Source organism: Peromyscus eremicus, chromosome 2 (genome assembly GCF_949786415.1).
Source record: "Peromyscus eremicus chromosome 2, PerEre_H2_v1, whole genome shotgun sequence".
Lineage (NCBI taxonomy): Eukaryota > Metazoa > Chordata > Mammalia > Rodentia > Cricetidae > Peromyscus > Peromyscus eremicus.
In genome coordinates, this window is record NC_081417.1 from 87,036,126 (window position 1) to 87,049,718 (window position 13,593).

A 13,593-nucleotide genomic window follows, 5' to 3' on the forward strand; every position below is an offset into this window, starting at 1 on the left:
ATCTCATCATCATCATTTCCAGAAGAATGCAAGGCTCATGTAGCTACTTGGATCACCATAAGCCTCATACAGTGCCACACAAAACTGCCATTTGAGAAATATTTTCTGAGTAAGTTAACAAAACCAGTCAGATCACAAAGGGCCTTGAATACAAAGCCTGGCACCTGGCAGTTAGGGAAATACACAAACATGCATGGAAGCACCCAAAACACTGCTGTGGATATCGTTCTGTATAAATAAAACACTGATTGGCCAGTGGCCAGGCAGGAAGTATAGGCAGGACAAGGAGAGAGGAGAATTCTGGGAAGTGGAAGGCTGAGTCAGGGAGACACTGCCAGCCGCGGCCATGACAAGCAGCATGTGAAGATGCCGGTAAGCCACGAGCCACATGGCAAGGTATAGATTTATAGAAATCGATTAATTTAAGATATAAGAACAGTTAGCAAGAAGCCTGCCATGGCCATACAGTTTGTAAGCAATATAAGTCTCTGTGTTTACTTGGTTGGGTCTGAGAGGCTGTGGGACTGGCGGTTGACAGAGATTTGTCCTGACTGTGAGCCAGGCAGAAAAACTCTAGCTACAAAACACCCCATCCTGAGTAATAATATTGAGGAATGTACATGAGCCCTTATGAGTTGGGATTCCAATGTCTATGTGCTTTGCAGAAAAAAAAAGTACTACCCAAGATTTGCAGCAGTGAGGCAATGAGTATGAAGACCAAAGTCACACGCTTACCTCGGGCCTGGTACAGCAGACTTGCTTCAGTACCCAATGAGCCACTTCCAAAAGAAAAAGCTAGTAACCATGAAGATCTCTTAGTCTGGGTACATTTATTAATTTATTCACTCATTCAGCAGCAGTCAGAAGAGAAGCCTGGGCCTAGAAGTCTCTGGTCTGCCCCCAAGCCACAATAGCCAACTTGCAGCCACCAGACCGGAGTGATCCAAGCATGTTCCTGGCCCTCCATACCCAACAGGAGTTCCACTGCCATGATAAGAGAAGGACTTCTACACAGACTTCCAAGCAGCCCTTGTGGACCACCTGGGAAGAAATCCCACTCTTCTGGGGCAAAACTGAACACACTTTGGTATCCCACGTGCCACACATGCCATCACCACAGCTCCACAACACTCCACTTGCTCACAATGCACCTCAGAGTAGCCTATGGCTATGGGAGGTAGGGGCATGAGTCAGTGTCTCTGAAGATCTTCAGTGTATGGTGCCATTAATTTTGTGATGAACATTGATGGATAGAGGAGGAACCAACCAACAGGTCTACAAGTTATTGATCAATAAATATTTAAATAAATGAACTAATTAATGGATATAGTAGTTTTCTAATTCTTAAGCATTATAATCCCCTTTAAATAAAATGCTACAAGAGTCCCTAGTACACATAAGCTTAAAACAAGTTACTGGCTGAAACCTTCCCTCTGCCTCCCAGCCTCACCCACCAGAACCCCTTCTAGTCCCAGGCATTTTCATCAATGAGAACAAATGAACTCCCTAAACACTTACAACACAGCTAACTTGACTCTCACAAACTGCTAGGGAAAGAAGCTAGACACAAAAGAGGACCTACTGTATAATCCCATTTATATAAAGTTCCAAAACAGGCAGAACTAAGCAATTGTGTTGAGAATAGTTGGTATTCTGGGAAAAAGGAGATGCTCTGAGAATATGAAGGGAAGGGGGCTTTCTGGAAGCTTGGTGATGTTTCCTTTCTGGCTCAGATGGGAATTCCACATATGTGCTTGCTTCATAAAATGCATCACGCTGTACATCTTCCTATAACCACAGTATACTTTAAAAACAGTTGACAAACAATTAAATGAAAACGACAAGCTCCTTGGCTTAGAAAAGCAGCTGGCTGTGCTCCACTGCCCAGCCCAATACCCACCCACGGGACCCAATGGCCAAGCTTTTGGGGTGACAGGTACTCACGAGGCTTTGACGAGCAACCGATCTCTCTCCTGGAGCTCCTGCTTCAGACTTTCCACTTCCACCTTAAGTTCAATGTTCTTCCAGAGACGACAAGGTAAGAAAAGATACAGTGTAAGGTGCAGGAGTAGCAAGCGTTGATAGTGGGCAAACTACTTCTGGCTTGGACTGACTATGTCACACTTGTAATAGCAGATGTTAGACTCAAAACCCTCATTAGCCCTGAGGCACAGAAAAAGGGAATTATTAAGTACTGGTGGTCTCAAAAGAAAGCCATGGATTCCTTAAGACTTGGAACAATTATGTAAATGTTCCAAGTGTCTAACAGCCAGAGCATTCAAATATCTAGGCATAAATGTCATACAAGTGAGGCTGATTTAAAAATTGTTTGCCCTCCGCCAAGCAAATTTACAGTTTGCTTTTCCCATTCGAAAGCAATTACTTCTAGTTGTTTACAATCACGCATGTGGTTGTTGCAGTAGGAACGTGCTACAGATTTAAAAACAAAAATAAAATAAAACTTGTGAGTGGATAAATGGGAGGCCGCAGCATGGCCTGTCTTGTTTCCATGTGAGATTTCAGGATACTCATGAGAAGCCCAGCTTACGTGGGGAGCTGTTTGCTAAGGGATATCAGAGTCATCAACCTTCTTTCCCTTAAAGCACTGGAACAAAGAAAGTAGCACATGGCCTTGGGCTCACACTCACTCACATGAGAATACAAAGACAGAATTTTTGGCAGGTGGCAGCCAGTGGGAGGCAGCAGGGTAATGGTGGGCTTCTGACTTAGCCACAAATGCAGTCCAGACAGAATGCACAAAGGACTCATGTTCTGGAGACTCAGATACAGCATGCAGAGGTCTGATATCAAACCAAGATTTCTCTAAATTCTTGCTCTTATTTTTTTTAATAACTCATACTGACTTTACATTTTCTTCTATCCATTTGTATTTTTTAAATAATAACATTATCATAAAATGTGTAATCCAAAGGACATGCCTCCCTCCTTCCTGCCAAGTATCCCTGGGGAGAGGAGCATGCTCAGTCAAGAGTGCAGCCCACACTGAAGGACATGGGCCCCTTCACAGAAGGAGATGTCAGCAAGACAGTGGACACATGTGTATTTACTTCACAGACACCTGAGTGCTAGTGACAGTCGTAGCACTAAGGACACTGAAGTCAACATGACAGACTTAAGCTTTTCCTTCACGCAAATAAAGCAGGCAGCAGTGCGACCCTGTGCCTGTCCTTAGAGACACATCTCGGGGATAAAAAGCAGAGCTGTGGCTGTCGGATCCCACACTATCAAGAGAGGACCATGAGGTGAGGACTGGGGAACCAAATAACATGGAGAGAAGTCTGTGCTGCTCTCTTCCCTGTCAGACAGGAACTCAAGAAGTCTGTCTACGAGGCAGAATTTTTCTCTCGATTAAACGTTCCTTTGCATAAAAGACAAAATCTTTAGCGGCAGTGCACAGAGTCTTCATGTGTGCCTCTGTGAGAAACACACTCCAAGCCTTGGGTTCCTCCACCAGCTCCCACAGGGCAGAATAGGAGTGGGAGCTGACAGAGTGTGCTCTGTGAGCATGGCTTGTGTGTGAACTGATGGCCAGCTAGCATGCCTATGTTCCTTCCCCATGCACAGTATCTCAAGTTCTAAATGTGTGTGTAAGATGAGAGCCGTTTCCAAAGCAAGAGTCAGAGAGCCTTCAAAGCACAAAATGGACTATTATAAAGCTATAAAAGAACAGCTAAAACAGATCCTAAACTACTATTGGGAAAGGCATCCAAGAAATCATTAAATGAAAACTGCAAAACGCAGAACAGAACTTGCTGGTACTTATGCAAAAGGGGGTTACACATAGACATTTATGTAAATTTCTACACAAAACTCCTTGCACAGGGCATCAATAATACTGGTTAGATCCAGGGGCCCACGGATCAGAGAAAACCATCTTTTTAGGACACATATTTTATGTTTTTAAAATTCGGAACCTGAACCACACACATGCACCTACACAAAAGCTTGGTGAGGGAGATAATTCAACCAGGCCATCAGTCAGTGAAAAGAAGGAGAAGTAGTACATTAAAGCAGGCGGGTCAGACTCAAAACCCATTGTGTATCATCATGACAGTAGGCAAGTTACTGACATTCCCCAAGCCTCTGTTTCCTCACTATAAGAGCAGATAATCTCCATTGTCTGGGACTGTCTTGAGAATCACAGTAAAATGACCAACGTGTAAGAGCCCCAAAGAGCTGTGGACCCAGGGGGCAGCAGATAGTTTGACATCCTGCCACCTCAAGTCCTGAGATGTTTGGCCACAGTGCACAGTGTGCTCTAACTACTGGTTCCCCTTGAAATTCTGGTTGCATTACCACTGCATCCTCTTTGTCTTTCCACGCTGACACTGCAGAAGACACTGTGCCTTCAGGGAAAGGGAGCTTTTCAGAAAGGTAGCGAAATTCCTCTTCAAGAAAGCCTATGTAGGTCCCCCAACTCTCACCCCACCTGCCGCCGAGAGCACCTTTCCCCTTTCAAACGTTTCCACTAGCACAAACTTCAGAGGTGAGAAGATGGAATAATTCCTAGGGCAGGGGCTAATCTACCAGCGAAAGCTACGAAATAGGTACCTATGTACTGTTTGGACTCATGGCATCTCTAGAAAGCCAAATTCTTCTTGCAGCTTTCAGAAACAAAGTTTGTTTACAGACACAGACCTGCAGGTTAAGGCTTCAAATGCGAAGAGACTTTTCCTGACACTTCTAAGCAAGCACATAGGGATGGAGGAGTCAAACTGCAGAAAATCTGACCAGCCTAACTCTGGGTAGACAGAGTCTACAAGCCAATGATGTTGGCTGCTCAGCACGGACTGCTTGCTGGAGCCGTTCACCCATCACCCCATTTGCACCTGTCACCCCCTTTGCACCTGTCACCCTGCTTTAATCCAAACAGCCCCAGGGCTATCACTTCACTGTGGAAGCAAGCCCAAAGAGAGGGGTGACTGGCTGAAAGTCACCCACCCCACTGGTTGCTAACACTGCCGTTCAATTACAAAGCTATCCTACTGCTCCACTGCCAGGTTCAAAAGAATAAATAATTATAAAAAGACAACTGAGACCAGGACTGTGAATCAGAAATCAGATGTCAAAAAGATTAAAAGACTTCCTTAAGATCACACACCTCGCTTTACTGAGGGTTGTTCTAGCATCATATTCTTCCCCAAAATCAATCCAAATTAAATGACAACAGCTGTTCATGCTAACTCTAAAAACAAATGCCAGTCAAATGTCTTCTGGGAAAAACTATGAGCAAAGACACAAGGGACAGCAGCCGGAGTGGCTACTCACTGTCTTGTAGATGTGCTCGACGGGGCCAGTAAACTCCTGCTGCATCCTTTCCTCAAGGAAGTAGATGCGGAGCTTTAGGTTGAAGTTCTCCTTCTTCAGCTCGGTGATTTGCTGCAAAGCAAGCACAGGACAGTTACTACAGGAGCTGGGCCAAATGCCAGAAGAGCTGACCCTGCTTACAATGATACCAATTCACCAGGGCAGATGGTTCCCACTAGCCACAAGTAGGACAATCTGAGTATCCAAATGAATACTGACAGGAATGAACAAGTGAAAAAGAATGTATGACTCCGTATCAGTGGGAGAAGGGGGAAGGGGGAGACTGGATAATGGAGATGGGATGGTGGGATAGGAAGGGAAGAGGAAAAGAGAGAGAAATGAAGGACAACAGGAGCCACTGCTACATAACTTTTACAGTAATACCGACTTAGATGAGAACCACCAACACTTGAAATGGCATCAGAGGACAGATCACCAAAGAGCAAAATATTCAAGCTCAACAGATCCCCCACAGACGTCTTACTAGTTACATAAGAAAAGGGGCTTTCACAATCTGGAAATCTTACAAATATCAACTCAATCAAGAAAATATAACTATTATCACCACTGATGGGTCAAAGCCATGTCATGTGCCTCCTGAAATAAATCACTGAGAGCAAACAATTCATCTAAAACACTCCAGCCTGCAGTCATTAAACCAAATCCCATCAAGGAGTCAAACAGAATAATCTAAGCTGAAGGACTGTGCAAAACAATAGAGATGAATTCTTCAAAAACCCTAATGACAGTCTGGTAAAAATGATAGTGGAGGTCTTCTAAACAATGTGAGGTTACAGGAAACAAGACTGGTAAGCATAATGGAAGACTCTCAAATGTTTAAACATATATTACATATGGTAATGATAACTAGCGGAAATCAGAAAACAACTTTATGTTAGATTACAACATTAGGATTTTCTAGAAGAGTGTCCTAACAAGACAACCCATACCTAAGTACATAATGTGCTATGTGGTATTCTCTGCAGCTAAGTAAGAGTGCTGGATGAGAAAAGGGAAGATACATCAAATGTAGAACATTAACTGGCAAATCTATAATGATCTATAATTTCACAACTTTTCTGTAAGTTTAAAATTTGTCAAAATAAGGGGACAGGGCTATTACACAAAATGCTATTTACTGAGACACAATTGTGTAAACAAATATTGACCTAGATAACTTAATATGTGAAGCCTCAACTCTTAAGCTACACTGTGAAAGCACCACCCCCATTATACACAAGATCAAGGATCATACCAATAGTACATTAGCTGGGCACATATCCTGCTTGGGCTCCAGCAACCTGATCCACCAGGTAGACCTCACTGACTATGGGAAACAGCTGACACTTTGATTAGTTGATCCAGCATTCTGAGCAGGCTAACAAAATGACTAGCCTAACTCCAAGGAGACATTAACCTACACACTGAATTAACTTCCTATGACAAAAAAAAAAAAAAAAAAAGAACCACTACCACCATGCTTAAGCAGCTAAATGTGTTCAAAGTCCTCCCACCATCCCCACACTCTGCTTCTTTGCTACATGTTTTAAATCTCTGCCTGGGGCGGGGGTGTGGTGTGGTGGAGAGTCCTCTCCTCAGAACTGTAGTCAGGAATGACAGAAGCATGGGTAGAAAAGGACTTGAAATGAGTCTAGAATGATAGTTACCTGTTAGGGAGGAAAAGTAGGTGCATTTGAGAATATCAATGAAGGACTCTTCTGGGGTGCTAAAACTACTGTTTCTTGTCATTCACTGATGATGGCTGTGGCATTTATTTTTCGATAATTCACTGAACTATTCACACATGTGTAACATGTATCTTATGCATTTTAAAGAATTTTAAATGTATGTATCTTAAAGAACTTTAAAGAGTTCTTAAAGTCAAATAGTACATGGTTAATTTAAATTACTAAAGCCAACAGTCTATGGTTAAGTAAATCATGGTATGTCCACTGAATGGAGTATTACAAAGACATAACAAAGAACAGTTTGTGTACGCATATGAAATTATCTCCAAGATGTACTGTTAAATAGAAACGTTATGGCATACAACATTATATACGGTAGACTAGGTAGACTATTACTTACATAAAAGAGGAGAGAGTAAAATGGGAAAAGGAGAGATGATGAAAAGGTACAACATTTCAGTTAGACTCTGAGCCTCTGTTTCTTTCTTCCTTCCTTCTTTCCGTTTTTTTTTTTTTTTTTTTTTTTTTTTTGGTTTTTCGAGACAGGGTTTCTCAGTGCAGTTTTGGTGCCTATCCTGCATCTTGCTCTGTAGACCAGACTGGCCTTGAACTCACAGAGATCCTCCTGGCTCTGCCTCCAGAGTGCTGGGATTAAAGGCATGTGCCACCACCGCCCAGCGCGGAGCCTCTGTTTCTTTATCTCTAACGTACGAATGATAAAATCAATCTCATGGGTTTCTGTGAGAAGAAAATAAACACATCCAACTATATAAATATGTAAAAGCTGGGCCAGACATGGTGGTATACACTTACAAGCCAGGAGGCGAATGAAGGAGGGTGGTAAGGTTGAACAACCTGGGCAACATCGTGACACTGTCTCAAACCACTTCCATAAAAAAATGTAAAGCTTCTGCCTTGAAAGGAATCAGTCAGAAAAAGTACCACCACCTGGCATATAAATTTATATAAATAAAATGTTATAAAAGAGAACCAAACAGAAATTATAAAACTGGAAACTAGAATAGCCAAAACTACAACAACTAAATAGACTCAAAACAGAGACAACCCCAAATTCAAATTGATAAAAATCCAACAGGAAAGAAGAATCAAAAGGAAACTTGAAAAACATTAATATGGCCTCTGAGACAATATCCAAAATTCTAATGTTTATCAAAGTCTCTGATATATTAAAAGATAAATTTAAAAAAAAAAAGGAGTATGTTTCAGGAAAAAAAATACCCAAAGAAATAATTTAAGACATTCTATTTGGAAAATGGCTTAGGGCCTCACACCTAGACCATGGTGCACACTAGAGACAAAAACAATGCTTGAAAGCCTGAGAAATTTGACATATTACATGGGGAGGTTGGGGGGAGTCAAAAGGCAGCAGATTTCTCCATCACAGCTAGAGGCAACATTACAGGCTGAAGGAAACTGCCATGCAAGATGCTATTTCAGGAACAATACTAATGAATGAAAGTAAAACAAGGCACTCTCAAATGCAGGAAAATACAGAGATTCATCAGCAACAGACCTGCTCTAAAGGAAATGACAGAGGGAGTTCTTCAGATTGAAAGGAAATGATACCAAAGGCAGTGTGGAACCCTGGAAGTAGAAGGAAAAGAAATGTCAATTGTTAATATCTGCATATTCAGTTACAGAAACTATTCAAATGAAAAGTCCATAAACTCTTTAAAATGGATGTGACTGTTGAAGTAAAATCATAACATAGACTGGGGAGAGGTGTCAAGTATGTTACTATAATACATTTGGGATAAAGACCACAGTAACACTGTCACATCTTACTATGGTGAAATAGAAAGAGGAAGGAGGAGACATAAAGGGCAATGGAGGGAGAGAGGGAGAAAAAAAAGGAAGAGTGGAAGAAGGGAGGGAGGAGGGGATGGAGGGAGAAGTTACCTCAAAAGCAGCCACTAAAATGTCTCAAAGATTTGAAGAGAAACTATACAAAGATCTATTTAAAATCGAATCAAGGGCTGGAGAGATGGCTCAGAGGTTAAGAGCACCGACTGCTCTTCCAGAGGTCCTGAATTCAATTCCCAGCACCCACATGGTGGCTCATAACCATCTATAATGAGATCTGGTACCTTCTTCTGTATACATAATAAATAAATAAATCTTTTTTAAAAAAAAAATAGCCGGGCGTTGGTGGCGCACGCCTTTAATCCCAGCACTTGGGAGGCAGAGCCAGGCGGATCTCTGTGAGTTCGAGGCCAGCCTGGGCTACCAAGTGAGTTCCAGGAAAAGGTGCAAAGCTACACAGAGAAACCTTGTCTTGAAAAACCAAATAAATAAATAAATTAATTAATTAATTAAATTAAATTAAATTAAATCGAATCAAATATATTTAAATGAGTATGAAAAGTATTCAAATACTGTAAAAAAGAGATTTGAAAAGACAATAAATTAGAAAATGTTTAAAAATTGTATGTCAAAAAAATTAAGTCAAAACACATTGATGTACATTAAATGCAAATGTAATAAATACCCCCGTTAAAATACAGAGACTGTTAGAAAATATTTTAAAGCCAATTATGGGGCTGATGAGATAGCTAAGAAGCCAGACAACCTGAGTTCCAACCCTAGGACTCACATGGTAAAAGAAGAAAAACAACTCCTACAAGTTGTCCTCAGAACTCCACACTCATTCCTGTAGCACACACATGTACACACACACACACAAAAATAAATAAATAAATAAATAAGTAAATGTGATATTTAAAATGTAAATTAGGTGCTATATACAAGAAATTTATATGCCAGGCGGTGGTGGCACATTCCTTTAATTGAGGTAGAGCCAGGTGGATCTCTGTGAGTTTGAGGCCAGCCTGATCTACAGAGCGAGATCCAGGACAGGCACCAAAACTACACAGAGAAACCTTGTCTTGAAAAACCAAATAAATAAATTAATTAATTAATTAATTTAATTAAATTAAATTAAATCGAATCAAATATATTTAAATGAGTATGAAAAGTATTCAAATACTGTAAAAAAGAGATTTGAAAAGACAATAAATTAGAAAATGTTTAAAAATTGTATGTCAAAAAAATTAAGTCAAAACACATTGATGTACATTAAATGCAAATGTAATAAATACCCCCGTTAAAATACAGAGACTGTTAGAAAATATTTTAAAGCCAATTATGGGGCTGATGAGATAGCTAAGAAGCCAGACAACCTGAGTTCCAACCCTAGGACTCACATGGTAAAAGAAGAAAAACAACTCCTACAAGTTGTCCTCAGAACTCCACACTCATTCCTGTAGCACACACATGTACACACACACACACAAAAAAAAATAAATAAATAAATAAGTAAATGTGATATTTAAAATGTAAATTAGGTGCTATATACAAGAAATTTATATGCCAGGCGGTGGTGGCACATTCCTTTAATTGAGGTAGAGCCAGGTGGATCTCTGTGAGTTTGAGGCCAGCCTGATCTACAGAGCGAGATCCAGGACAGGCACCAAAACTACACAGAGAAACCTTGTCTCGAAAAACTAAAAGAAAAAAAGAAATTTGTACTATTTTCCTAAGGCTAGAAGTAAGTTAGTTAAAAGTAAACAAGGAAGTCTGAAGAGACAATTCAGAGATTAAGAGCACTGGTTGCTTGTCTAGAGAACCCAGATTTGATGCTCAGCACCCACATGGTGGCTCAAAAACATCTGTAATTCCAGTCCCAGGGAATCCAATGCCCTCTTCTGGCCTCCACACACACTGAATGCAAGCAGGCAGAACACCCACACACATAAAATAAAAATAAAGGTTAAAAATATTTTAAATGAACAGAAAAAAATACAGTGTGTGAACCCTAAATATAAGAAAGCTATAATAACGTCAAAGCAAAGACTCAGTCAAGAACAAGAGGGATACTGCACGATGATAAAAACAATGACCCCAATGTGTACAAGCCTGGCACTGCAGTGTCAGATTCATGACACGGAACAGGAAGGAGAATTGCACCAATTAGTTACTGTTGGAGTTATCAATACTCCTTTCTCATTAATCAAGAAGGAAAAAAACAAAGCAAAAGTCAGAAAGAATGTATAACAACTTTAAGCAATACTATAAACCAGCAAGGTCTATCTTACACTCAAGAGATGCTAACTAGGCACTCAAGTGAGCAGGGACTTTGCCAAGATATTCTAGGTCACAAAACAAACCTTAACACACTTAGAAACACAAAGCCAAACTATACTCTCTGATCATAATGCAATTATCCCAAAAGTCAGGAACTAAAAAGAACAGTGAAAAATCCCCATAGGGCAACACGCTTCTAACCAGTCCACACGTGGATCAAGAAGCAGCTGCGGAGAAAACTAAGAGACACTCTGAATTAAACAAAAACAAAATATCATATATTAAAAATGGTTGGACACAGTGATATCAATGCTGAGGAGGAAATCTCTACTGTCAGATACTTTAGCCAAGAAAGGTCTCATGTCAACAATTGAGGCCTCTAGCTCAGAAGCAGGAAAATGAGCAAAATAAACCTAAAGAAAGCAAAATTAAGGGTAAAATAAATACAAGACTAGAAACTGGTGAAATAGAAAGCGGAAAAAACCCGTGGCCCTACTGCAGCCTGGGTCTGTTTGATGTGGATGGCATCTGTTGCCATGAGGGACATTCAGATTACCAGGGTCTGGGCTGTCACCTAAGGCCAAGTTGGTGTCTGATGGCTCGATACTGCTGGGGCTATGCCCATCAGGGTGTCCTGTGCTGCCACTTGGGGCCATGGTGACATCCAGACCCAGGCAGCTCCAGAGGACCATGTCCATGGTTCTACCATAACTGGTGTCTGTGTTGAAGTCCATGGCCCATGTGGCCACCAGGGGCCACGCAGAGGCCTGAGATCTGGGATACAGCCTGTAGCCTATTGGAGTCTGGGGGCCATGCAGCAACTGGCCATGATGTCTGTCCTGTGCTACCATCCAGGGCCATGGTATCTTCTGGGCACAGGCTGCTGCCAATGGCCATGTCTGGGCCTATGGCCCTATAGCAGCCAGGGTTTGTGTTAATGTCCATAGCTCCGGTTGCTACGAAGCCATGTGGATTCCCAGGGTAAAGGCTGCCACCTGGGGCCATGTTGATGTCTGAGGGCCACACCACCACCAGGGCCATGCCGGTCTGGGTATCCTGCACTGCCACCTAGAGCCTTGGTGACATTCGGACCTGGGCTGCTACCAAGGACCACATCTGGGTCTATGGTCCTACTGAGCTGGAGTCTGTGTTGAAGTCCATGGTCTATGCTGCCATTGAGATCAGGTCAGCCACCTGAGTCCACACTGGTGACTGAGGGCCATGCTGCAGCTGGGGCCATGCAGATCTGAGTGGCCTGAGCTGCTACCCAATGCCATGGTAACATCCAGGCCAGAGCTGCAAATGAGGGCCATGGCTCTACTGCAGCCAGGGTCTGTGTTGTTGTCCTAGTTTCCTGTTATAATCAAAGGCCATGTGGCTACCTGAGATCTGGAGTTCTGTTAGTGTCTGAGGGCCATGCTATCACTGGGGCTGTGCTGATCTGAGTGGCCTGAACTGCCACCTTGAGGCAATGGTGACATCCAGACCCAGCTGCTGCCAAAGACCATGTCTAGGTCCATGGTCCCACCAAGCCAGGGTCTGTGCTGCCACCAAAGGTTACACAAAAGCCCCAGGGCCAGGGCCCCAACCTGTAGCCTTGTTAGTGTCTGGAGATCATGCCCCCACTAGAGCCATCCTGATCCGAGTGGCCTGTGCTTCCACCTGGAGCCAGGATGTTGTCCAGGTCCAAGCTGCTGCCAAAGGACATGTTTGGGTCTGTGGTCCTGCTGCAGCTGGGGTGTGTGTTTATGTCAGTGGCCCACGTCACTTCAGGGGGCCATAGGAACCATTAATGGAATCACAGGGCCATGCTGAGCCAGTTATGTCCTTCGCTGGCCCTGGATTAACTGGCCCTGCCCCTCACTGGACACTGCAGCAAGAGAGCTGCCCCCTACTTCCCAACTCTCACCACTGGAAGTGGAGAGATGACCCTGATGGCATGGACATAGGGGAGCTGGTTCCACCCCTCGCCTGAGGAGGGTGGCCCCAATGGCTTGAACTTACAGCTCAACTACCACTCAGGCCCACAGTTGGGCCTGGAGTTGCCCAACCTAACATCTACCTCATCTAGGACCTGCTAGAGTTCATGAAAGAACTGGCCCTGTGTAACCGATCACTGCAGGATCTCCATGACTGAGGAAACAGCAGGATATTCGAGAGGAGTTTTGGTGAGGATCCAGTGATGATGGTGTACCAGAAACCAGAGGCCTTGAACAAAACCAATGACTCATTACAATAAACATTTGCAAGGAAAGCTGATTGGACAAAAGGGTGTACTGTGTCACACATTGCAGCTCCCAATACCACCAGGACGAATAAGGAGGTGTTGGAGAGGTGGGAAAGAGGGAGAAACAAAGAGGGTTTTGTTTTGTTGTTTGGTTTGGTTTGTTTTCCTGTTTTTATTTGTTTGCTTGTTTTGGTTTGATTTTTTTTTAATTTTCATTGGGGGGCTGCTGTAGGGGAGAGGGGATGA

The 13,593-nt window shown here is 42.6% G+C and overlaps 1 protein-coding gene across 1 annotated transcript in view; it reads right to left on the reverse strand.

Annotated features, from left to right (window-relative positions):
* Nucleotides 1–13,593, reverse strand: part of Cdk5rap2 (CDK5 regulatory subunit associated protein 2) — a 188,342-nt gene that overhangs the window by 149,487 nt on the left and 25,262 nt on the right. The window contains exons 4-5 of the mRNA XM_059255817.1: nucleotides 5,290–5,400; nucleotides 1,945–2,021 (exon numbers count right to left, since the gene is read on the reverse strand). Coding sequence (XP_059111800.1) covers nucleotides 1,945–2,021; nucleotides 5,290–5,400 — 188 coding nt within the window. The remainder of the gene's footprint in view (nucleotides 1–1,944; nucleotides 2,022–5,289; nucleotides 5,401–13,593) is intronic.